Raw genomic sequence first — 27,279 nt, 5'->3', positions numbered from 1 at the left:
CAAAATGATGTGGTTAGGCCACAGAAATGACATGGTAGTAAGAATGATACAGGGATTAATGGCCCAAGCATTTAAAGAAACTAGATAGATGAAGCTAAGATTTCTATAAATGAAATCAATGGCCAGTCCATTTGGGTAAACCTGAAAACTCCAAAGGCCTGTCTTGAGACAGCACAGAGGGTAGTGGTCCTTCACCCAATTTCCACACCTGATTTAATTCATAGATCCAGAACCCCTTGAGTGAAGAAAAATTTATCTCCTCTTGAGGAAGGACTTTATATTAACAGCAAAGGTATTTACTGTGTATCTTCTTCGACCCTGTTTTATTTCTTTTCCCTCCTTTATAACTTTGTCCCATTTTCACTTGTTTTTTTTTTTTTTTTTTTTATATCGCATAAGCTGCTTGAAATCCTTTTTGACACTATAGAGACTACAAATTAAACACTTGAAATCCATTTAGTGATTTTTTTTAAATGTGATTTCATTATCTTTATTTTACAGTCACTTCTTTAAACTGGAAGTATTCACTTACCTACGGACTCTTTGAAAGGTGGACTTCCTTTAATTCTTTCAAAGAAATCTTTTAAATTCACCTCATTATTATCTGGAAATATCAAAATCAAGCATATTGTCATTAAAACCCTGATACTCAGTCAGTACACAAAATAAAGGCTCTGATTAACAATACCTAAAGTCTCATTCTACCTTATTTTCTCTCTCAAATGGCTGAAACTATTTCAATGTAATTTTTCATACTTTCAGGAACCACACCTATTGATCAGTTAATGATATTAATAGTTCACTTTTTTTGACTTCTTACTCAAAAGTAAGAACTTAAAATAACTTTTGAGTTCCTTATGTATACTAAGTATCCTTTTATGATGCTTCACATTTATTAACTAAAATATGCACAAGAATTCATTCTATAACATGCTTGATGTGCCTATCCTTAAAAGATGAAAGCAAAGAGAAATTAAATAACTTGTCTAGGTCACAAGAGCCAGAAAGTGCTCGAGGCTGTATTTGAACTAAGGCAGTCTAAGGCCAGAGGTGACAATGTTAACTATTGGGACACACACACACACACACACACACACACACACAGGAAATAAAATGCAGTAATGTAACCACAGCAGAAAATATAGGGCTATACCTACAATGAAAAGACTTTAACTTATAACAAAATGGCAAGCTGGGTAGCACAGGAATGATTACAAATTCCTAAAGATGCTGTATGAAATACTTTATTCTATAAATGCATTATCAAGTTGTATGAAAAGGAAATAATAAAACGTTAAGTGGGCACAGAGATCCAGAGGGGAAAACCAAGTGAATACTAAGCCTACAGCTATTTGGGGATACATATTAGATCCAAAAGCAGCAAGGTGCTTGATTTAAATGTTCATGCATATTCATAAAAGAAATCTTGGGTCCTGCTACACGGAGAGTTTGAATTTAGATACCAAATGAAACTGGGATGCTTAAAGAATTTCAATCCAGTGAAAGGGAGATTAAAATATTATATTCACTGGCCCATGTAAACACCAGGGTGACCTAAATCTTCCCAATTTTGAGAGGCAGTGGGTAAAAAAGATCACCTGTGAAAAATCTCCTGCAACTCATGTGGGCTTAGGGTCTAAATTTATACCACTCTCATGATATGAAAAACTCCAGGTCAAAACATAAAAATTGATTGAGGTCAATAATAATCTATGGCAAAAGCAATAACCAATCAATGCTGGGGAGGTACTCTTAAACCTAAGACATGCTCATGGGATTCCCATAGAAAAAACAAGCTGGTTAAGATAAACCCCAAATAAAAAGCCACCTAAAACTGGTAAAACTCACCAGCTTCTAGAAGTATTCCCACACGATTTGACACTTAAGAGTGGATGTAAATAGGAAAGGAGATCAAGTTCACAATACATGAAGTCAAAGATGGAAAACAAAGATAAATATGTGACCACTTGGAAACAATGATCAAGACTAAATAATTATTCTTCTGAGATGTAATGAAACCTTGGGTATTTCCTTTGGTTAAAAAAGCAGAATGGGACAAGCAAAATAAAAGGTGAAATTGGGTCTCCTCTGAAGAAAGACTGCAGATCAAAATGAAGCTGCTGATGTCATGTCTTTGTTTTATTACATAATGGTATTTTCCCACCCATGCTTACAAGAAATGAATGCTAATTATCTAAATAAGCATATGTAGAGTATGAACAGATAGATACGGTCAGTAAATAAATTAGCAGACTATTTTGGCTCTAATTTATATCAACCTAGGCCTCACTGCGACTGCCTTTAGCATTTTACCTCCATATAAAACACTCTAAAACTGGTTCCTATAAACAGGAAAAAATGAGCAGAATCTCAAGCCAAAAAAAATGCTCACCACCGATGTCACAATATTTAAGGGCTTCACTGACGTCCTCCTCAGCTAAATTAACATTCAAACTTTTCAGGGCATGCTCCAAGTTACGTATGCCAATCTTGCCATTATCAACACTTGTCAAGATATAAGCAGCTTCTTTAACTGCTACAAAGATAAATAAATATATATAAGATACTATTATTTTAAAAAATGCAAAATAGTTTGCCCAGAGTCCACTATAGGTGAACTCTCAATTTAAGTATATATATTTAACTAAAATCTCTGCAGAAAAAAAGCAAAGTATTTTCTACTTGTAACTGACAACCTATTTATTTCAAGCAGCATTTAAAAAAATTAAGGGCGCCTAGGTGGCTCAGTCGGTTAGGCATCCAACTTCAGCTCAGGTCATGATCTCATGGTTCCTGGGTTTAAGCCCCGCATTGGGCTCTGGGCTGAAAACTCAGAGCCTAGAGCCTGCTTCAGATTCTGTGTCTCTCTTTCTGCCCCTCTTCCACTTGTCCTCTCTCCCTCTCTCTCTCTCTCTCTCTCTCTCTCTCTCTCTCTGTCTCTTAAAACTAAACATTTTAAGAAAAGAAAAAATTAAACCAAAAAATTATATGCAGAATATGATGGGTTACCTGAATCCACTCATCCATTAAATACTGAGTAAGCTGTGACCCTTTCTTAAATAATAGTAACATCCTGTACATGTAGATCTAAAGACTTCTATCAACTGATGAAATAAACGAAAAAAAAATGCTAAAATTTGAGATTAAAGCTCTTGATCTCCAGGGCCACTACCAGTCTATATTGTGCTTTTGTGTGAATTGAAAAAAGGCACCCCTCTCTATGTATCAATTACAAAGAGGCATACCTTCCTCTAGGTAGCTGCAATCTAGCATTGGTGGTCCTAGCCTGGAGAGCACAGTGGAATGTAGAATGCATTTCAGTCTCTACTTGTACCCTCTCAACCAGGCATCTTTGTGCAAGCACAACCCATACAACCAAATGTAGTCCTGTTGATACCACACCAATTTAAAATATAAAACATGATCATTACTGGGAGTTTCAATTTTTTGTCAATACCATTTCTCACCCCATTTCTCTCTCAACCCCAAAACGAAGTTGTCATGTATGTTTCCACAGTCCGAAAATCGTTGCATTATACTAACAGATCTAAACCTTCAGTTGGAAAGAATACCATAATACCATTTTAGACCTATATTCATTTTTACTAACATTTATCTTATAGCTACTAAGACCAACAATGAAAATTTCAGCCCTCTTAAAGAGTTTCCTTTAAATTCCTTGAAGACAGGGACTGAATTTGTCATGTCTGTAAATAAAATTATAATACATTATATAGTTGGTACTATGAGAAAAATGTGTGCCAGATATGAGCACTGAGCACTCAGATATAAAGCACTGAGACAGTTCACCTAACCTATAACTCTGAAAAGTCTTATGGGTTGAGGAGTGATGTTTGAGCTGAGTTTGGGGGGAAAATGTGAATTTGTTTGACAGAAAATATACAGAAAGGAAACAGCACATGCAAATATATGGAACCAAAAGCACATGGAAGATATGGAACCAATTTAAATTATAATAAGTAATATGGTTACAGAATAAATACAAATGCAGAAGTGATGAGAGATGAGGCTAATGAGATAAGAAGACAGATTTATTGTCATTCTTTAATTCCATAAATATTCACAATTATATAAGTCAATAATATAAAAGATTTGAAACAATGCCTAGCACAGTAAATATCATCTAATATTAGCTATTAAATTAGCTATTAATAAGGGGCTTCTGAAAGCCAAAATTGTGCTAGGATCTGGAGAAACAATGCTAGGACTTGTAGCAAAATGGAAACATGGTTCTTGGCCCAATGATGCTTCCAGGCACGTAAGAAAAAGAATCATTAACCAAATAATCAAAAATATGACTAGAAAACAACCAGATTTTAACATGGGCAGAAGACCTAAATAGACATTTTTCTGAAGAAGACATACAGATGGCCAACAGACACACGAAAAGATATTCATCACCAATCTCAGGGAAATGCAAATCAAAATAACAATGAGATATCACCTTACACGTGTCAGAATGACTAAAATCAAAAACATAAGAAGTAACAAGTGCTGGCGAGGACGTGGAGAAAAAGCAGCCCTTGTGCAATGTTGGTGGAATGTAAATTGGTACAGCTGATGTGGAAACAGTATGGAGGTTCCTCAAAAAGTAAAAACAGAAATACTATTTGACCCAATAATTCCACTACTGGGTATTTACCCAAAGAGAACAAAAACACTAACTCAAAAAGGTATATGCACCCCTATATGTTTATTGCCGCATTATTTACAACAGCCATGATATGGAAGTATCTCAACTATCTATCAATAGGTGAATGAATAAAGATGTGGTATATTATGGAATTTGACAAAACCATGGAAAAGAATGAGATTTTTTTTGCCATTTGCAACAACATGGATGGACCTAGAGGGTATTATACTAAGTGAAATATGTCAGACTGAGAAAGACAAACACCATATGATTGCACTCATATGTGGAATCTAAAAAACAAATAAAAAAAAGAAAAGCAAAATCAGACCTATAAATACAGGAACAAACTGATGGTGGCCGGAGAGAAAGGGGGATAATGGGTAAAAGGGGTAAAGGAGAGTAGGAGATACAGGTTTCCAGGAATGTAATGACTATGTCATGGGAATAAAAGGCACAGGAAAGGGAATATAGTCAGTGATATTGTAATATTGTTGTATGGTGACAAATAGCTATGTTTGTGGTGAGCATAGCAAAATGTATAGAGAATCACTACACCTGAAACGAATATAACATTGTGTGTCCACCGTACTCAAATAAAAAAAGTTTAATGAGAAATTATATTATTTTGGTCTTAATGAATTAAGATAATTCAAAGTTCTCTAATATTTTTGCTACTTTTTTTCCTAAGTAAGCTCTACACCCAACATGGGGCTTGAACTCATGACCCTGAGGTCAAGAGTTGCATGTTCTACCAACTGAACCAGTCAGATGCTCCTACTTTTGTCACTATATAAGCTAAAATATATTGAGCATTTCTAGTGTCATTTAAAAAAATATTAATGGGTATTTATAGTATGAAGTAAATGCTATGAAAAAGACATAGTTTAATGAAAGCTTATAATAAAAGAAGCTGACCTCGACTAGCAGATAATGACAGGCTCCCTAGAGGAAATTGACATTCATTCAATTTTTTTTTTAATGTCTATTTTTGAGACAGAGAAGGAGACACAGAATCTGAAGCAGGCTCCGTGCTCTGAGCTGTCAGCACAAAGCTCAGCACAGGGCTCAAACTCACAGACTACGACATCATGACCTGAGCCAAAGTGAGACACTTAACCAACTGAGTCACCCAGGCACCCCATCACTCATTTGAAAGATGAGTAAACATTAACTAGGCAAAGAGTGTCAGGGAAAACTATTCCAGGGAACAAAATACGCAAAAGCTTTGTAGTTGGAGTTCTAAGGAAATGAAAGAAAGCCATTGTACTTGAAAATGCAGAAAGCAAGGGTAATGGTACAAAATTATACCAGAGAGCTAGGACATGCAGGATTTTGATCTTTAACAACAATGAAAAATGTTTAAAGAGTTGAAAATAGGGGGACATCACACAATCAGATTACTTTTTTGAAAAAAAAAAAATTACTCTGGCTGGAGTGGGAAGAATGGACTAGGAATCCATTGGCACCTGGCAATGATCCTAAAAAATAACTCCTTCATAGGGAATGCTTTCTTGTATACATATATAAAGTCCTTACCATCTGCTGTTGGTAGTTTCAGATTTGAAGACAAAGCCTCTTTCCTAAAGTCTGCAAATTTAAATAGAGAGATTATGCCATAAGGAACAGCATCCTGATTTTACCCAGTTTGGAAGAAAACCAATGGATAAATTACATACTTCATTTCTCAATAACATTTAGCATTGACCATCCCCTTCTTCTCAAAATCCTCCACTAGCTTCCAGAATAACGTTCTCTACTCATCTTCCTCTTACTTCTTAGACTCCATGGATTCGTCAAGCTCCACCAAGCTTCTTAAATGTGGCTGAGATTCTAATGTTACAAATGCTTCCTTTATCCCTAAGAGAACAGCTTAATCCCCAGGCTCATATATTCAATAACGTGTTTAATTATTAGTCTGAATTGTCCTTTTTTAGTCCTGCCTGCCTACCTATCTATCTAATTCTGGAGCTTTTCCTAAGGACAAGGTGCAGTTATACGCTTCATCCTATACATTTTCTACACAAATGCAAATTGATACAGAGATCTATTTGAGGGACAAGTGATAGAAACAAAATATGTCCATTTGCATAGATGGACCACATCGCAGTTAGAGAGCAGTTTAGAATAACTCACAACTAGTACAGGTATTACCTTGAAGCAAAAGGAGGTTAGAATCAAGATACATTATATTTACATTAATTTTTAAAATGTGATCCAAGCAGGATTAAAAAAATATAACTAACCTATTAAAAAGTACTTTCAAAATAGTAGGTTTGGCAATTTTACAAGATAACTCTAAAACAGAATTTCTCAACCTGAGCAAAATTACATTTGGGGCCAGCTAATTATGTGGGGGAGTGCTGTCCTATACATTATAGGGTGGTTAGTAGCATCCCTCACCTCTACTCACCAGATCCCAGCATTCCTCCCCCATCAGTTTTGACAATCTAAACTGTCTTTGCAGATTGCCAGTTTTCCCTGAGACACAGATCTGATCTCATTTTTTAGCTGAAGTTAAATTTAAAGGCAGGGGATGGCTTTCCAAGTATTGATAAAACCCATCTGGGTATATCCCAGATAAGAATATGGATGGATCAGGTAAATTCTTTGTAAATAGAGCAAATAGCCAGATCAACACTTACACAGAATGTTATATAGACCAATGGTTTAATTGTTCAACAATAACTTGTATTTTTCAAAGAGCCTGTCACCTAAAAGAAAAAGAAAGCTAGACAACTATTAGGACCTCTCTAAAATTCATAAAAGGAAAGGGATTAACTTTGAAATGAAATTACTCTAGAAAGAAACATTTTAAAGCCATATGACAACGTATATAAATACTTTCAGACCAAGTTTACAATGCAGTCCAAGAGATCATCCAGGAATTTGATACTGTAATAACTAAATCTCCGTGAATATAGAATATAAGATATATCTCTAAATCTGATCTGTAGTAAATTGCATTTCAATACATTTACAGTAGTATTTAGGAACTAAGTATTAAGATTTAATTAATTAGTATTTGGTAAAATATTTTAAAACCTTGGATAAAATTTTAGAAGAAATTTTTATTACAAGTTGCTGGTTATCTGCTCAATCAACTCACCGTCGAGCAAGGAATCATCCAACACTTCTTGAAAACTATTATCAGTGAAATAAATTCTATTGGTGTTTCCAAGTACATCTGCATAGTTGTCCTTGCCAGACTGATCACTTTCTTCCATACATTCCAATGTACCGATGATGTCATTCAATACTACAAACACAGAGAATATACATGCAACATGTAATTCAGTCCATGGATCTAAATTTTTGGAACATAACAGTAAAACTGATGGATTCTTCCAGTTTTGCACTGTCCAAAATGGCAGCCACTACCCACATGTGGCCATTTAAAAAGGTAGAGCAATCCGTTCTCCACTATAGTTTTCTATAGCCCCTTATCTTTATTCTTAAAATTATTTTGTTAAAACTCTGGGTTCTGCGTGGGCTATTCCTTTATGAACAAAAAAGTATGCCAAAGTTTCTCTAGGGATTCTATTAACGAGCTCACCATTTCATAAAAAATACCCTCCATTCGTCACACCTGCTCCCAAACTCCAATCCTTCCCTTTCTACTTTCTTTCCCTACACCCCTTGCTCCTGTCAGCTCACTTTACCCAATTTAGAGAATCAGCAAAGCCTATTATGTTTAGCATGATAATATCAAACATCTGAACTAGGAAATCCATGACTGACCACCCCCCCCTTAATTAAAACAAACAAAAACCTCTTCACATTTCTAAAGTACATGTCTAAAAAAATAATCTTTCAGAATTCATTAAGAGAAATATATAATAAATTACTTTAAAATTAGCTAATTTATGTGAAAGTATAATTTAATATATTATGTTGTTCCATGAGTTAGTCATTAGTCATTGGTAAGAAGTTTCAAAAATAGGCCATGTGAGGAATGGTTGAAAGGAAATCTGAGTCCAGAGAAAAGATGATTCAACATAAAAGAAAGAAAATATAAGAGCTCTCCTCCCATCCCTGGAGGGCTACTGACGGGGAAGAGTCCAAATGTTAAGTTTGGGAATGGAATTATAAGGCAGGATTTCCATCAAATATGTGGAACAATTGACTAGTTCTACAGCTGTCCAAAAATTATGGAATGCGCTGCTTCAAAGAGTCATAAGGATTTCCAAGACAAACAGTAGGATGAGTGTCCCTTACGATTAGCCTGTCCCTGAAGCCCACTAATGTGTTTTTTAAATTTTTTTTTAATGTTTATTTCTGAGACAGAGAGAGACAGAGCATGAGTGGGAGAGGGGCAGAGAGAGAGGGAGACCCAGAATCTGAAGCAGACTCCAGGCTCTGAGCTGTCAGCACAGAGCCCGACACGGGGCTCGAACTCACAAACCGCGAGATCATGACCTGAGCCAAAGTCGGACGCTCAACCAACTGAGCCACCCAGGCACCCCTAATGCGGTTTTTAAATAAACATGTAAAAATCGAAAAAACTCCGTATCTAATTAACACAGAAACTATCAAATCCTCTACTATAGACCTCATTCTCTGACCACAGTAAACTAAAAATAAACAACAAAGAGAGGACAATAATGAAATTCAAATTCAAATTTAAAATTTTTAAATTCATTTAAAATTTTTCAAATAATTGCTTTAAAATTTAAGGTTTTTCTCTTAGGCAACTCTTACATCAAGGAGAAAATCAAAATACAACTGAATATGCTTAGAAAAAAACAAGAATAAAGACTTTGATAAACCAAAGTCTTACTGAAATGAAAATTGATAGTCTTAAACATTTATTTCTCAGTAAGAAGAAAAAAGTAAGTTCATAATTTAAACAACTTAGAAAAACTACAAAATGGACAAAAGGGAACAATAGAAAGGACATCCTAAAGATAAAAGCAGAATTTTTTTTTTACTACAAATAGAAACACTAAAGATAAATCTAAGATGTAGAGCTTTAAAAAGAGAGATAATTAAAAGATCTGCTAGGAAATCTAGAAGAAGATATATATATATATATGTGTATATATGTGTGTATATATACACACATATATACACACACACACACACACACAAATATATATATACAAATTTAAGAATGAGAAAATAACCAGACACAAAAAAATCAAAAGAATTATCACTGCATAGGATTGTACTAATATTCCCAAAAAACACTTGAATAAAATAAATTTCCTAGGAGAATAAAAATTACCAAAACTGACAAAATAAAACAGAGGATGGCAATAAGCAGTCCACCAAAATCAAAGTCAAAGATGAATAATAAACTAGAAAAAAAATGGCAATAGACAAGACAGAACATTAATGTCCCTTATATATAAAGAGCTATTTAAAAAAAAAAAAAGAGCTATTTATAAATTCATATGAAAAAGACAATCTAATTAAAATAAAAGAAAAGCATATTCGACAATCATATGAAAAATGTTTTACCTCACTAGTCATTAAAGACATGCATATTAAAACAATAATAGAATTCTTTTACCAGCAGAATTTTCAATAAATAATATCCATTACTGATAAAAGTGTGAATTTTTACAAACTTTTTGGAGGATAATTAAGCAGTAGCTGTTAACATCTCACATCTGCATATATTTCAGTCTAGCAGTGTGACTTCTGAGGGTTTTATCCCCCAGGAGAACTTTATGCACATATATACATACAACAATGCTCATCAAAATGTTTCAGTGGTGAAAAATTGGCAAATTTTCAGATTTTTAATTGGCAAATATCATCAAAAGTGTTGTGGATAAAATGACAGTACATCCCCCAAATGGAATATTATTGCAGTCTTTAAAAAGAATGAGGTTGCGGGGCGCCTGGGTGGCGCAGTCGGTTAAGCGTCCGACTTCAGCCAGGTCACGATCTCGCGGTCCGTGAGTTCGAGCCCCGCGTCAGGCTCTGGGCTGATGGCTCGGAGCCTGGAGCCTGTTTCCGATTCTGTGTCTCCCTCTCTCTCTGCCCCTCCCCGGTTCATGCTCTGTCTCTCTCTGTCCCAAAAATAAATAAAAAAAAAGTTGAAAAAAAAAAAAAAAAAAAAAAGAATGAGGTTGTTTATGATACAATGGAACATGGAACAATATCTAAGATACACTGTTAATTTCTTTAAACCTGCAAGTCGTGGAATATTATGGACATGGTAATTTTATTTTAAATTTTTTTTTTAACGTTTTATTTATTTTTGAGACAGAGAGAGACAGCGCATGAACGGGGGAGGGGCAGAGAGAGAGGGAGACACAGAATCGGAAGCAGGCTCCAGGCTCTGAGCCATCAGCCCAGAGCCTGACGCGGGGCTCGAACTCACCGACCGCGAGATCGTGACCTGGGCTGAAGTCGGACGCTTAACCGACTGAGCCACCCGGGCGCCCCCATGGTAATTTTATTTTAATTAATTAATTATTAATTAATTGATTTATTTATTTAGAGAACAAGCAGGGGCAGAGAGAGAAGAAAACAGAGGATCTGAAGTGGGCTCTGTGCTGACAGCAGAGAGCCCAATGTGGGGCTTGAACTCACAAACCATGAGATCATAACCTGAGCCAAAATCAGACATTTAACCAACTGAGCCACCCAAGTGCGTCTAATTTTTAAATAATATCAGAATACACAAATATTCATAGATTCAAATAAAAAAGGCTAAAGGGATATTTACCACACTTTAACAGGGATATTTCCAGAAGGTGACATTACATGAGCCTTGCACTTTATATCTCTTACATTTCTGGTCACTAAATTTTTTTATAACAGTTTCAAAATTACCATTATTATATAATAAAATGTCCTTACTTTAGCTATTGGAAAACATCATAACCTTGTCATTTTCCCAATCTTTTCCATTCAAATACAAATTCTTAAATGAAAAACAAATGTAATCAAGTTTGCCATAACTGGAAGAGTTCAAATGTAGATGAAACAAACATTTGGCACAGATACTACAAAGAAGATCTGAGCACCAAATATAATGTTTGGCTACGTGACCTCTGAATGAGTCCTGTGTTGTTTGCCATTCAACAGTTTTACCATAAAGTTCTTACCAACAAAAGTGGAAAATTTCTGAGTGTCCTTCAAAGCCCTCATACAGTCTTTAACATTCACCACGTTGTCATCTGTAAGAGAGAGAGGGGAGGGGAACAGACAAGAATCCCTGGAAAACGTAATATTAAAAAGCTCATATGAAAATCAAAACCAGCATACAATTTCTTTACTTTACATACAAGATACTTGGGATTCATTTTCACCCACTGTGCCTTGCAATTAACCTTACAAGATTGTAGATATGCTAGTTCTGATTCTACCTGTAAGGCAACTAACCTACTAAGAAAGTTGTAAGTCCAATAACTTTACTTGGTACAAACCAGCAAAGCTAGGTTTTCTATTCACAGAGCTGGAATTTCCAAACTATGTGTTAGTCACTAAATCAAGATCTATCTAAAGAGAGTGGATACCAATGAGCCCACTCCCCCACAAAATTTCTACCTGCTTGCTAAGAGTATTCTCATTAACTGTAAAAAAGGACTTTAAAAGAAAGTCTCCTCTTTAAGGACATTTACAGCAATACAAGCAAATACCTATAGATATTAGCTCAAAGGAGCCCTATTCGCTTGAACAAAAACCTTGCACACTTTCTTCAGTTACTCCTACCCAAAACAAAAAAATGGATAATAATATTTAAATGCTTACCAGAAACAAGATCTGACTGAAGAATTTTCTCTACCTCTTCTTCAGGTGACTTAATCCCAATATTGCCTAGAAAGCTCTCCAAGTTCTTCCCAGATATCATGTCACCTTCAAGCCCATCAAGAGCTAAGACAATGTCTTGTAACTCTAGAAACAGAAAAAAGTGATTCGGTAATTGAACTAACCTCTGACTTAAAAAACAACAGTAGCCATCACTCAAGACTTTTGTCAGTGGTAGTCCATGATTTATGATCACCTCTTGAATAAGAAATCTCAGTGAAGAATCCAGCCCTCAGGAAATTCTAAGTCCAGCAAAACAATATGCTTGGTCTGCCATGTTTCTTTGGTGCTAATATAAAATTGGCACAACCAAAATGGTTGCTATGGCTGAATTTTTCACTGCAATGACACAAAGTAGTTATTTTAAACTAGAGCTCTAATGGTAGCAAACAAAATTAACTCATCCTGGTGGAAGTGAAATAGATTTCAGAATCATGAGAAATGTAAAATTGTAAACACAAGTATCACAAAGACTCACTCACCTTTTCTTTTCAATTCTACCAAGATCCAGTTGTACTCTGGCATCTGGAATTTTGCTTTATTTCCAGCCCTTTCAAAGGAGGCAGTGTTAAGTACATTCAAATCCTGGCTCCAGGATTTGTGACCTGAAACTATCTGACCTTGAGCAAATTATTACTATTTAACCCCTCTATCAAATTCAGTAGTCTTATATCTAAAATAATTTAATAATACTATCTACCTCACACAGTTAATATGGAGATTAAATATATGATGTATGAAAAACACTTAAAACAACATTAGGTATATAGCAAACACTAAGTGTCATATTAATAGCAATAAAGTTACTATTATTATTATTATTATTATTATTAAGCCTTCAGGAATAGCTGCAAACAGTAATCACAGCTTCTTAGTACCTTCGATCCCGCTTCACTTTCTGTCCCCCTAACATCTCAGCGAGGCAACTGCAAATGACAGTCACCTAAAAACCTGTATCAGCTCTGCTTGTTTTACCTAAAGCTTGGTTCCCTTTAAAATATGGTTTCTTTGCACAGACACCTTAAGAGGAGTCTGCTCATCCTCCCATGCTCCACATAGGACCAGGAAGCAGAGAAACACTCCTAAGATTCTGCTGTCTGGCTATTTTAGTTCCACCTTCAATCAAACCTATCCCTCCCCTGAGATTCAGGCCTGTCATTGACCTACACTACCCTCCGGACACCATCATCTACTGACTTTCTGATCACTCTTTCACCTTCTTGGAGGATCTTTGGTCACCCTGCTCATAATCCTCCCTCAGCCCCATTTCCCATTATCATCTGATGACAATAAGAATGACCTTGACCTCTCAACTCCAAAAACTTTCACTTCCTTTCCAAAGTCATCCAGATCAATGGCTATCCTTAATCCTCATCAATACCTAGAACTGCCTGCCCAACCTCTAAAATCTTCAACTACAAGATCAGACACTGACCATAATCCCTTAAAACTGTGTGTATACTGAAGGAAAGCATAGAACTTGATCCACAATATGCCTGTTTTCTCAGCCCCTCCAAGTTTGTCAACAAATAGTCCAGGCACAGTGAACTAACCTTATCAGTCAGTAATGAAGGGAACAGTCTGAGCATATGACAGTCAACCTTGCAAGGAGACTTTTCTAAAAAGAGCAGTTTCAGGCCTGCTATGTTAACACTTTTCTTCCAGGGTGGCCCTTCCTCACTCTTCCCTGTAATTATTGGCCTTTTCTTGCACTGGCTGACAGATTCCAGTGTCAACCCCCAATCATTATGACCAGCTCCCAGATTCAGGTACCTAAACTACACCTTTCTCCTTTTTCACTGTTCTCCTTTCTCAATGGTTTAGTTTCCATTTTTTTTTCCTTCCTCCACATAAAAAGTTATCTGTCCTGAATACCAGTCTTTCTGAACTCTGTTTTCTGATTTCAAAATTAACTACCATTTACCAAGTATATAGTATGTGCCTAATAATTAGATTATGTGCTTTATATGTGTTTTTGCAGTTGATCCTGACAACTCTAGGAGAAACGTGATTTTATTAGCTTCCTTGTTTTAAAGATGAGGAAACCAGAATGACCTACAGAGACTACCCAGCTGGTAAGTCAAAAACCCACAAACCACCATGTATCAAACTCCATAGCCCATGTTCTTTTCTACCTGTATGCATTGTTTCCTATAGCACAGCTAATCTATTTCACTATACTATATTGATGCTAATTATGTTATGTGACCCAGGTAACATATTTATATGTCAACAGGGAATTATTAAGTACTTTTCTTAACCTAAAAGAGAAACAATGATGTTAAAAATTTTATACCAGGGCAGAGTGGTTATGAAAAATCTGAAAAGTATCTATCTACTTCTTTACACCCAGAAATGACTCCGCTTCCGTTTTCCTAAACATATACCTATGTTGTTATTCTTCTCCTGACAGCGCTCATTGACCAAACAGTCATTTGAATGTTATTCAAATAAATTACCAGTGATAATTAAGTTTTAAACTTATTTTCCCAATAGAAAAGTACACAAACTCCATGAGTATGATCTCCATTGGTTTTAGGTCTATGATTTAACTTTTAAGCAAAAATGGAAGTCAAGTGGTAGGAAATAGCCATGGTACCAAAATGCACATGGTCACTCTTGTATGTTAACAAAATCCAAAGAAAGGAACATGAGGAATGTCTACTAAAGGAAGAGGTAGAAGATTTCTGAGAAATTCTATAATATATAAGCCTTTACACAGGGTAGAGTCCTAAGTCTGAGGCTAAAAATGGTATAGAAAATTTTCATATCTGAAAAATTGTAAAGCTAGTATCTGACTTTACATAAAGTCCAGAACAAAACACACACACACACACACACACACACACACACACACACACACACAAATAACAACAACAAAAAAAGGGATTTAAAATAGGTTACACAGGCCCCATTCCAGAAAAAGGCATTTTTCTTTCATCATGGATGCTGCCAACTTTTAATCAAAATCAAGTTTTGCCTGCCTTAAAACAGATCAATGCCAACATGGTAAGCAGAAATTAACAGAACTAGAAATTCTAAAAAACAAAACACAAAGACATCCATTCAATAAAAGTAAATTTAACAGTCACAAATAATTTACTAGTTACCTTTTAACCTGGAGGCATCACGAATATCCTTTACCACTTGTCCAAATTCTTCTATTTGTACTTCATCATCTTCTGCAAGAAAAACATTTTTTTTCAGTTTATTTATTTATTTTGAGGGGGGGGGGGAGGGGAAGAGAGAGAGGGAGAGAGAGAATCCCAAGCAGGCTCCATCCTGTCAGCACAGAGCCAGACAAGGGGCTCGAGTCAATCAGATTCTCTATCCCAGCCCCTTGGACTCTGGGGCTGAGACTAGCCAGTCTCCGTGACTGCTCAGAACATTAGCCCGTTAACTTGGGGGCAGCCACAGTCTGTCCTCTGGAATGGGGAGCAGAATATACTGCTCTACAAAGAAAGTAGTGAAGGAAATGCACGAGGAGGCAGAAACTTGTCAGGAAAGCCACACTGACAGTTCCCAGCTCCGCCTCCGTTCTCTTCCAGAGAAGAGACCCCTTGGGTAAGCTCGGTGAGACACCTTGTCCCCTCCGAAGCCATCTCCCTCAGCTAACTCAAGTTCCTTTGCTACTGTGTCCAAAACAGTTTTAATACAACATCAGAGAAAGACCCAGATCCCAAGTCTTGTAAGTCCCAGTTCCAAGCCCGCCGCTCTCCCACATTTTTCTAGATGGTTAGAAGGGGTGGAGTCCTTGCCTCCTGTCCCCTCCTGTCACTACATCCTTCTTGGGGCTCTGCCTGCTGACTTAGTCCCACAGTGACCTCCTCACCAGTTCTTCATTCCCCCTGCTCCAGACACAATCTTTTTCACACAGTTGATGGTTGAGAGAAGATCGGGGCTCAGCAGTTCTGAAGGGGAGACAGAGAATACCTGTGAGAACACAGAGGACAGTCCCAGAGACTGAGGCACACACCGGCTCTCCCCGCCCCCCGGGGGCTGAGTCCTTCCAGATTAGGCAAGGGCTCCCTCCCAGAGGCCCATGGAGATATCCCTACAATGGCTGCTAGAGGTCAAGGGTGGCTAGGGGTGGGGGCAGGAGGGGCAGGAGTAAATGTATGTTTACTACCACACATCCTAGCTAGGGTACATGCTGGTTCGCGCCACGTTTGAGGGTTTCTAGGGAAAGGAAATGTCAAAACAGGCAGCACAGAGGCCGAGGTAAACCTTGCCTAATGAGAGAGGCTCTTCAGGTGAAGAGTGCAGGGATGTTGATCAGAGTACGAAAGAGGGAGTAAGGGGCAAAGTCATGGACCTGTGGAGCCTCCACGAGTGGCTCTGAGGTGGGGAGTTTGCCCTTGGCCTCGAATCAATCAGGCCATTGACCAAAGTCAGGACTTGATGGTTAGAGCTGAGCCTTCAGGGCCACCAGTCTGGCATTCAGCACTGGTTCTATGAGCCTCAGTTTGCTCGTCTGTAAAGCGGGGATCATAATAGTTTCCACCGCATGAGAAGCTGGCATGTGAAGTGCTCAGCATACAACACACTCTCGCTAAATGTTGGCCGCTGCTGTCCTCTGTTACTGGGTGTGCAGAGCCTTTCTGGAGCCTGCACCCCGGAGAATCTCCTAACCGGAGGGGCATCGTAGCCACTAGTGAAATCCTCTGCTCAGCAAAGGCACTCCTGGGTGCATTCCCAGGCTTGGAGTGGGACGAGAAGTCCTGTGAGTAGACCCCACTCATCCTCTCCCCTCTCCCACCCTGAGACCCCGGCCAGACCTTTGCAGTCCTCGTGGCAAATGTTTTCCGAGTGACTCTTGTGATCATTGCACCAATAGTGGCTGTTGATCTGGAAGACGCCATAGTCGAAGCTGCCGTCTGCATTTTCATTTACCTTTGATAGGTTGAAGTTGCTCTCCACAAAAGCCAGGCACAGCCCTTAGAACAGGGAGAAGAAGGTTTTTAGAGGGCTCTGAACTGAGGGACAAAGGACACGGAGGAGAAAGGGAGACGGGGAAGCAGAAGAAAGGAACAAGGCCTAAGAGGCTAGACGGGGCGAGCTGGCCGGAAACACCCATTAGCTTCTCTCCTCGCCCTTCGGTCCATCCACCTGCCCCTCAGTACAACCGCTCATCATCCCGCTGTCCATCCGCATCTCCTGCACTTGATGATCGCCTACTGTGTGCCATGACCCGTGCAAAGCCCAGTGAGGGACATTCAGCTGGGGCAAAGGCAGCTGGTGCCTTCAGCAAGAACGAAGACGCACCCCTTAAAGGACCACAAGACAAGATAAAACGAGAAGGACGGCACAAGACAGGTGTGTGCAAAATCTGGGCAAAAGGAAGCTAGCCCCACCAGGGAGGAGGACGAAGCCTTTGCACTGCCTGCTCCCTCTGCCTGGAATGCTCTTCCCCAGACATTTGGGTGACCCGGTCCTTTGCCTCATTCAGTGCTGCTCAATGTCACCTCCTCAGAGAGGTATTCCTTGACTTCCCCTTCAAGGACAAGGTTACCTCTCACTCCCCTGGCTTTATTCTGCTGCATAACATTTATCACCACCAGGAAGTGCTTCATATGTTTGTGTGTTTGTTTGGGACTCGCCTCTCCCCCTAGAATGCGAACACTGTGAAGGAAGGGGCTTTGTTGATGTCTCTGTCCCCAGCCCCTAAAATAGTTCCCGGTACATAGTAAGTGCTCAGTTAATAATATTCAGTGGAAGGAATATAGAATGTTGGGAGGGGCTTCTCGGGGAGGGCTGCTTTTTGAACTTGGCTTTGAAAGATGAATGATGGAAAGATGGCCACATAGGAGGTGACCAGGAGCAGAAGAGGAATGGGGGGGCGGGAGTGTGAGAAAGCAGCACTCACAGTCACTCAGGGAGTAGCCCTCACACCTATCCAGATCCTCCTTGTGCAGCACTCTGGCCAAGTCACAGCGACTGATGAGCTTGGCCTCATTTATGGCAACGAGGCAGCTGACCAAGGACATGAGTAGCATCCTCATCATCTTCGGAGGGGAGAAGGTGCAGCTGAGGGCCTGTGGTCCCGAGGATCTCCCAGACGTGCTGCTGGTCTCCTCTGAGCACCTGAGGAATCTGGAGACAGCAGCCAAATGTCCCGGCTCACTCACGGCTCCCCGCCTGGCTATTTCTCTTTCCTCTCACCATTTTATACTTTCTTTTACTACAGAAACTTTCAAACATTTACAAAATAAGAGAGAATAATATCATGAATCTCCATGTAGCCACTGCCCAGCGTCAACAGTGAAAAACCGAGGCTGATCTCCTTTCATCTATAGGTTTTCTCCTGTTTTAGCCATTCTCACTCTTGTAAAGGACACCTGGCTATGGGCAGCATTTGGGTACAGGGGTGGGGAGTGAGGCTGGCAAAGGAGACTGATGAGCACTGGACTTTACTGGTACTTGCGTGTGTGGGTTTGAACATGTGCTCTCGTAGGAAGGGCCAGGCCACTGGGTGTTGGTCTGCCCTCAACCCCACGCTCCCAGACGCATGATATGTGACTTTTCCCAAGGGTATACCCTGCCATGTGCAATTCCTGAGAGGCTGTCTTATAAGCTCTACACCTTTGTTTCCACTCAAAACTGGGGTCACTCAAGTAAAAGTGACCTTGTTGAAGAAATAAACTTCACTTTCACACTCTGTGTGTGTGTGTGTGTGTGTGTAGGGGGAGGTGCAAGGGGCGGGGACTCTGGATTCACATCGCCTGCTTTCAAAGGTTGGGCTGCAGTGTGACCTTGGGCAATATACTTTACCTCTCCGGGCCTCATTTGTAAAAGGAAGATATGCCAGTACCCACTTACTAGGGTTGTCATGATGATTAAACGAAATGATAAATGCCTAAATCTTGGTTTTGCATTCCCCCCCAAAATAGGAAGCAAGACTTCTGGGACAAAGGTTGATTCCTAGGCTGGAGTTAGGAAAGAGTATAAAATAAGTCTGAATTATCTTGTGCTAGAAAGTAAGAAAGTGCTCAAAATATGGATTGGGGCACGTCAAATGGACATGAGAGCCAGCTCAGAGGGGCACCCACTGGCCAAATCTGGAACACTTTCTTGGTAACAGCTTTATTGAGATAAAATTCACAGTACATAATTCACATACCGCACAATCACTTAATTTAAAGCGTGCAGCTCAATAGTGTGTTTGCAGAGCCGTGCGACTATGATCGCGGTCAATTTTAAAACATTTTCATCAACCCAACAGGAAACCCCATACCCATTAGCTGTCACTAATCCACCCCTCCTCCAACCCCTGCCCACCACAAGCCTACTTTCCATTTCTCTAGATTTACCTAACCTGGACACTGCACACAAATAGTCACACCATAGGTGGCCTTTGAGCCCGGCTTCTTTCGCTTAACGATGTTTTCAAGATTTATTCATGTTGTGGCAGCCACTGGGATCTCATTCCTTGTGATGAATCCTTCTTTTGTCTCTCTATTGATCGTTTTATAGACTTTTGGGCTACTTTGGGGCTATTATGAATGACGGTGCTGTGAACATTCACGCACAAGTGTTTGTGTGGACAAATGTTTTCATTCCTTCGGGCATATACGCCAAGGAATGGAACTGCTGAGCCATAGAGTAACTTCAAGTTTCAACTTTGGAGCAACTGCCTGACTTCAAAGTGGCTGTACCATTTTACATTGCCATCGGCTTTTCCACATCCTTACCAACACTGGTTACTTTAAAAAAAAAAAATTATAAAGTTTATTTAGTTATTTTGAGAGAGAGAGAGAGAGAGAGAGAGAGGGTGCACAAAAGCTAGGGAGGGGCAGAGAGAGAGGGAGAGAGGGAGAATCCCAAGCAGGCTCCTCACTGTCAACGCAGAGCCCAATGCGGGGCTTGAGCCCACAGACTGTGAGATCATGACCTGAGCTGATATCAAGAGGCTCAACTGACTGAGTCACCCAGGTGCCCCAACGCTTGTTTGTTTTTTTAATTCAATTTACTCTTTTTTTTTAAGTAGGTTCTGCCCATGACCCTGATGTTGAGAGTCACCATGCTCTATACCAACTGAGCCCACCAGCACCCCCCCCCACTAACACTTGCTATTAACTGTCTTTCTGATCAAAGCTCTCCTAATGGGTGCCAAGTCGTACACATGATGGTTTGGATCTGCATTTTCCTGGTGGCTAATGACGCTGAGCATCTTTCTATGTGCTCTTTGGCCATTTGCATATCTTTGGGGAAATTCAGTATTCAGATCTTTTGCCCATTTTCTAGTTGGGTTATTTGTCCTTCTTTATTGAGTTGTAAAAATTCTTTATCAGATGGGAATGCAAGCTGGTGCAGCCACTCTGGAAAACAGGATGGGGGTTCCTCAAAAAACTAAAAATAGAACTACCCTACAACCCAGCAATTGCACTACTAGGCATTTATCCACGGGATACAGGTGTGCTGTTTTGAAGGGACACATGCACCCCCATGTTTATAGCAGCACTATCAACAATAGCTGAAGTATGAAAAGAGCCCAAATGCCCATCGATGGATGACGGATGACTGTATATATATATACAATGAAGTATTACTCGGCAAGCAAAAAGAATGAAATCTTGCCATTTGCAACTATGTGGATGGAACTGGAGGGTATTAAGCTAAGTGAAATTAGTCAGAGAAAGACAAACATCATATGACTTCACTCATATGAGGACTTTAAGAGACAAAACAGATGAACATAAGGGAAGGGAAACAAAAATAATATAAAAACAGGGAGGGGGACAAAACAGAAGAGACTCATAAATATAGAGAGCAAACAGAGGGTTACTGGAGGGGGTGTGGGAGGGGGGATGGGCTAAATGGGTAAGGGGCACTAAGGAATCTACTCCTGAAATCATTGTTGCACTAGATGCTAACTAATTTGCATGTAACTCTTAACAAATAAAAAATAAAATTAAAAACAATAAATTAAAAAAAATAAAAAATAAAAAATTCTTTATGAGATACATGGCTTGCAAATATTTTCTCGCATTCTGTGGGTTGCCTTTCACTTTCTTGATGGTATTCTTAGAAACAAAAGAATTCAATGATGATGAAGACTGTTTTCTCTATCTTTTCTTTTGTTGCTTACGCTTTTGGTATCGTAGCTACAGAATTAATACAGAATGGTTTCTAAGGTAGTCTGGGACAGTTTGGCCATCGACACAAATAAAGATAGTGACAGGGGAGCTTGGCCGGCTCAGTTGGTGGAGCGAGCGACTCTTGGTTTCAGGGTCATGAGTTAGCACCCCACCTTGGGCCTAGAGCGTCTTTGAAAAAAATAAGGATAGGGACAGATTATAATCTAGTGAAAGAGATAGGAATCCCTGAGTCCTTAATAGTAATAAATAGACAAACAGATACATAACGGGGATGGGGTTGGAGCTCTTCCTGACAATAAGATGGTGAGTGATAAACGTGGAGGTGGTCATGAGGTTGGAAAATCATCACTCTGCAGCCATCATAGATTAGTTTGGGCAAGAATCATCAATGGATATTAAATCTAAGGTGGTGGGAAGCTTGGTGAAGAACTGGATGGGGCACCTGGGCTGGCTCAGTCGGTTAAGCATCCAACTTCGGCTCAGGTCATGATCTCGTGGTTCATGGGTTCAGGCCCAGCATCGGGCTCTGTGCTGACAGCTTGGAGCCTGGAGCCTGCTTTGGGTTCTGTGTCTCCCTCTCTCTCTCCCCCTCTGCCGCTCACACTCTGTCTCTCTCTCTCTCTCTCAAAAATAAATAAACATTGGGAAAAAAAAACTATCAATGCCATGAAAACACAGAATGGGGCTATTTCTGTCACCGTGTGCATGTGTGTGTGTGTGGTGGGTGTGTGCATGCGTATCTTTCCCCTGAAAGCAGGTGTATGTTCCTGAGAGCAAAGGCCTAGGTTCCTCCACCCACAGGCTGCTGCTTGGGCAAGATGGCTGCCCTAATGGCCTTGTTTCCTCACAGATGTCTTCTAAGCTCACTCCGTACCAGCCCGACTCTTGATTTTGGCTTGGGTCATGATCTCACAGTTCCTGGGATCAAGCTCTGCATCACGCTCTGCACTGACAGCGAGGGGCCTGCTTGGGATTCTCTCTCTCTCCCCCCGCCTCTCTCTCTGCCCTTCCCCCACTCATGCTCGCTTGCTGTCTCTCTCTCTCTCTCTCTCTCAAAACAAGTAAATAAACTTGAAAAAAAAGTTTATCATGTTCTACCTATTAGATGAGCAAATATCCAAAAGTTTGATAATACCTTCTGCCTACAAGGCCGAGGGGGCACAGGTACATTCCTGACAGAGTGTAAACAGGCGATTATCTATGAAAATTGTAGATTCATTTATCCTTTGCCTCAGCAATTCTGTTTCTGGGACTTTACTGAACAGAGATAGTTGCATAGAATTCAAAGATCACATACACACGGTTATTTACAGAAAGAGTGAACTCCAGTGTCCAGGAAATACAGGGCTGGTCAAATAAACTAAGGTACATTCATACAATGGAAACACATGCCATAGGGGGGAAAAAAAATTAAGAAACTGATATGAAGCTCCAAAACAAAAATCCTGATCTCTTCTAAGACAAGGTATCAAACAGTATATTTATAATAGCTTTGTGGGGATGGGGCAGAGATAAGAAATATAAAAGACATTTAAAAGTCTATTACAGATCTATTAACAGATATTAACAGTTATTAACAGATCTATTCATATCTGTTAGATGCATTTAGAAACATCAGAAAAAGACATGTAAAGGGGGTGCCTGGGTGGCTCGGTCAGTTAAATGTCTGACTTCAGCCTAGCTCATGATCTCACGGTTCGTGAGTTCGAGCCCCACGTTGGGCTCTCTGCTGTCAGCACAGAATCTGCTTCAGATCCTCTGTCCCCCTTTCTCACTGCCCCTCCCCTGCTCATTCTCTCTCTCAAAAATAAATAAATAAACTTTAAAGAAAAGAAAAAGAAAGATGTAAGGAATGAATAATTATGGTTACAAAGGTGGAGAAGACGTTTCACTGTAGGTAGACTTTTTTTTCTTACCATAAAAATAAATCTATTAAAAAATGAGTGTTTAAAAAGGGCCTGAACGAAGAAGGCTCTGCTGGGGTGAGCATGGTACAACATAGAGAGATGGTGACTCACTACCTTGTACACCTGAGACTAATGTAACACCGTGTGTCAACAATACTCAAATAGAAAAAAGTTCTTTTAAAGAGACAGCTCTGCCCAGCGTCCCTTCTCTAGTCAAGTTCATTGCTCCCTGTGCTCTTCCTCCACTCACTCGCTTGGCCCCTTTTGTGCACCACCTCCTCCAGGCCTCATTCAGGGTCTGTGTCCTTCAGAGGCCTTCTGGGAGGTCGCAGCGGAGCACCCAGACGCGCTGGGCTTCACTGCGTCTTTTGGAAGTTGTATATCTAACTCCGAACCGTTGGTTTCCGCCCTAGAGGCAATAATATTTTACACGAAGCCTCAGAGAAATTAGGTAACTGGTCGAAGATCAGCCAGGGGCAGAGCTGGAGCCTGATTCAGCTCGAGCCCTCCCTGAATCCATTCTCCTCGCTGCCCCATGTTGCCTCCAGTTACAAGTCCCGGCAACTCCAGTCCCTGAGGAAGAGCCACGATCCCCTTTTCCTTTATGCCCTTAGAGAGGTCAATGCTCAGTGACAGGCAATCACATGCTATAGGGAGGGAGAGAAAGAGGAAGAGGAGAAGGAAGGAAGGCAGGGGGAGGAGAGGAGTGGGGGAAGGACACTCACTCTTGCAGAGACGGGTCTGAATCATCGGCATTTGCTGTCCCCAGGTCGGAGTCGTAGGACATGGGCTCCTCGGAACGGTCTGGACTCTTGGAGCCATTCTCTTGGAGTAGGCAGCTATCAGAGTTTAGGCTGCAAGACAGCTGGGATGAACCGGCGGTGTCCAGGCTGAGGGAGGAGGCCGTGAGCTTCCGGTTCCGTCGGATCTTATGGCCTGAGTGCTGGACTTCGATGTCCTCCGAGCCTGAGGAATGGGAAATTGAATCCAGAGACTCTTTCCGCTGTAGTTCTGTCCCAGAGGTGGTGAGGGGGTCGAGCTCAGAGAGCGGGCAAAGCCCAGAGAGAGCCAGCGGGGTGAGCGTCCACTCGTTTAAGATGGCGGACTTGTAGGAGGGCTCGAAGGATAAGGACGTCAGTCCCTGCAGGAAGCTGAGGAGGAACTCGCCCTCCTCGGCGTCTCGAAGCAGGGCTGTGGGCTGATAGTACTCGCACAGGCGGGCGGGCTCCTGGAGGAGCAGCTTCAGGTAGCACTCCATCAGGCCGTCATTGAGGGCCAGCCTCAGCCAGGCCCGGCAGCGGCCCACGTCCGTGCTGACAAAGATCAGGTGCTCCAATTCCGAGACGATGTGCCTGGGGGTGGAGAGGACAGGCTTGTTTCAAGAAGTGAGTTCAGATCACAGAGGATCATTTTATCCACTGGTGAGCAGGAGCCAGTAATAACGACTGCAAGTATATACAGGCTTGGGAAAATATCTCAGATAGCAGTGTTCTACAGGGAATTGAGAAATATTTAGCTACAACTCCCCACTTTTTCAAGGTTACTGTCATGCAGGATAATTGCCATTTTAGTTTCAACTCCCCAGGCGCCCTTGACATCACCTGCTCATCCGGCATACATGTGATGAGCCCCTAAGTGCCAGGTCTTTGGAGCTGTGAAGATACAGGATACAGACATGGTCCTGCCCTCAGTCCAGGTTACTACCTTTCAAGGGCACACGGAAGTGAACCCTGTTGTCAGTAGAGCTGGGGTGGGGGGAAGGCAATCACTTCCAGGTTGCAGTAAGGACAATGCCTTAGGCAAGGCATTGCGGGATTAGGCATAGGGATTAGGCACAGGCAAGGCATTGAGCTGGGCCTTGAGCGATTTCAAGCCGCAAAGATGGAAGGGGAACCTCAGGCACCAAGGACTGACAGAGAAAAGGCACCAAGGGTAGGGAAGCAGCAGCTGTGTATCAGGAGTGGTGAGCACTCCCGTTACAGCACGGGGAGGAGGAGGAGTGGCTGATTGGGTTGCAAAGTCAGGTGATGCAGGGTCTTGAGCATCCAACCGGTGAGGCAAGGTGGGGCAAGGGTCCCCACACCTGGCTGTGCGTCAGAATCACCTGGGAACCTGGTCAGGATACAGATTCCGGGGCCCCAACGAAGTGAATGGAACTCCAGGCTAGCACTGGGGAGCCTGAGAGTTTTTACACCGGGAAATGACTTGACCGCAGTCGCGCAGACTTCTGGGTGGGCTGCTCGGGATAAGATCATGTACCCAACTCAGTTCCCGAACCCTTGGTCTGATGTAAATGCCCTTCCTCTGACCATCACAGTGCCCTGAGCACGTCTCGCCCATAGGAGTGCGTGCGCCACAGGGCTCAGGGAATGAGCTCGGGTTAGCTTAAGCTCAATAAATGTTGACCAGCTGCCTGACCTAAGGACAGACACAATGAGATAAGGGGGACAATCAGAAAGCCACTGCCACCTAGGAGTGAGGTAAGAACCTGAGATAGGGCGGTGGCAGTCAGCATGAAAAGGAAGATACAGACTGACAAGGCACCTTCAGGCTGAAGGTGGCATTTAATAGCCCTTAGAGGCAACGTGCCAGCAGCTGCTTGCTCCAAAGCCCAGGCAGTTAGGGCCAGGGCCGCAGAGGCAAACGTCCCAGGGTGGATATTCAGATGATCTGGATTCCACGTCTTTAAAAAATGCCATAGCCTGTTAGGATATAATACTTAGCATAGAGATGTTCAAACATTCCAAGGCAGGGTCAGCAAACCTCTTCTGTTAAGGGCCACTTAGTAAAGATTTTAGGCTTTGCAGGCCACACATTCTCTGTTCCAACTACCCAACTTTGCCACGGTGTGGCAAAAAGGCGGCTCCTGCTAAAGGCGACCAGCCAGGGGCCTGAGCAGCCCCAGGCCATTGCCTGTGCGCTGAGGGGCTCTTGAGGCTTGGTCTAACAATAACCCCTATCTCACCCATCTCCATTCTAGAACACAGAGCATCTCTGCTGCTTTCCCATATAGCTGTAGAGGGAGAGCCCAGGGTCACCCACACTGAAGCTCCTCCCCAAAGCAAAGCCTCCCCTGCTGATCTCACTTGTGGGTGACAGCTTTCAGGAGGGGCCAGAAGACAGGCTGAGGCAGAGGCTTCTGGTGGGCGCTCTTCTTCCTTTTCCCTCCGGCCTCGGCTCGGATGTGCTTGGCATGCAGGCCGTGGATAAATACGGCCTCCAGGGCACTGCACATGGTGTTGGCATCTCCGTCTTCGCTAGTGACCACTGTGTCCGAGGACACGTACTGCTTCTGCAACGCCTTCACAGATCCCACTAGCTTCTTCTTGATGACCTAGTCGGTGTCAGACATAACACAGGCCTTTAGAAGATCCTGCGGTGACCCCTGGAAGGTAAGTGCTTATCACCAAATACACGCACACCCACACACGTGCTCACGTCTACCTGTGGGTGTGTATACAGCAAAACTAGCACAAGCTAATCATAGAAAACAAAGATGGGCGCCTGGGTGGCTCAGTCGGTTGAGCGTCCGACTTCGGCTCAGGTCGTGATCTCACGGTTCATGGGTTCGAGCCCCACGTCGGGCTCTGTGCTGCCAGCTCAGAGCCTGGAGCCTGCTTTGGATTCTGTGCCTCCCTCTCTCTCTGCCCCTCCCCCACTTGCACACGCACGCACGCTCTCTCTTTCTCTCAAAAATAAATAAACGTTGGAAAAAATTTTAAAAAAAGAAAGAAAACAGAGACAAAGCATAGAGGAGAAAAGGAAAATTACGTACTTATACCACCCAGAGATAGTTATTTTTTTGCAAAGATATTTGTATATTTTTCTTTTGTTTTGCTTTTTAAACCGAACTTCA

At 41.3% G+C, this 27,279-nt stretch overlaps 2 protein-coding genes across 5 annotated transcripts in view; both read right to left on the bottom strand.

Annotated features, from left to right (window-relative positions):
• Window positions 1-474: 474 nt before the first annotated feature.
• LOC144615359 (EF-hand calcium-binding domain-containing protein 13-like) lies at window positions 475-16,020 on the bottom strand. Its single transcript, XM_078442288.2, has 8 exons — window positions 15,900-16,020; window positions 15,529-15,600; window positions 12,362-12,505; window positions 11,716-11,787; window positions 7,761-7,910; window positions 6,191-6,241; window positions 2,393-2,536; window positions 475-604 (listed from the first exon to the last, which is right to left on the bottom strand). Exons 1-8 carry the CDS (start codon window positions 16,018-16,020, stop codon window positions 525-527), a joined length of 834 nt encoding a protein of 277 aa, XP_078298414.2. The 3' UTR covers window positions 475-524.
• LOC144615349 (pleckstrin homology domain-containing family M member 1-like) overlaps window positions 15,742-27,279 on the bottom strand; it is a 20,470-nt gene continuing 8,932 nt past the window's right edge. For 2 of the 4 annotated variants that reach the window (XM_078442284.2, XM_078442283.2), the window contains exons 3-7: window positions 26,510-26,757; window positions 24,149-24,775; window positions 18,285-18,511; window positions 17,197-17,355; window positions 15,743-16,351 (exon numbers count right to left, since the gene is read on the bottom strand). In XM_078442284.2, the coding sequence (XP_078298410.1) occupies window positions 16,227-16,351; window positions 17,197-17,355; window positions 18,285-18,511; window positions 24,149-24,775; window positions 26,510-26,757 (1,386 nt within the window). In that variant the 3' untranslated portion in view covers window positions 15,743-16,226. Of the gene's footprint in view, window positions 16,352-17,196; window positions 17,356-18,284; window positions 18,512-24,148; window positions 24,776-26,509; window positions 26,758-27,279 lie in introns of all 4 variants that reach the window. The other 2 variants (XM_078442285.2, XM_078442286.2) reach the window with 2 other exon arrangements.

This window comes from Panthera onca, assembly GCF_046562875.1.
Source record: "Panthera onca isolate mPanOnc1 chromosome E1 unlocalized genomic scaffold, mPanOnc1 haplotype 2 h2.Chr16_ul_12, whole genome shotgun sequence".
In the NCBI taxonomy this organism is placed as follows: domain Eukaryota; kingdom Metazoa; phylum Chordata; class Mammalia; order Carnivora; family Felidae; genus Panthera; species Panthera onca.
The sequence above is the reverse complement of the archived record's forward strand: the minus strand, read 5'-3'. Positions and strand labels throughout refer to the sequence as shown.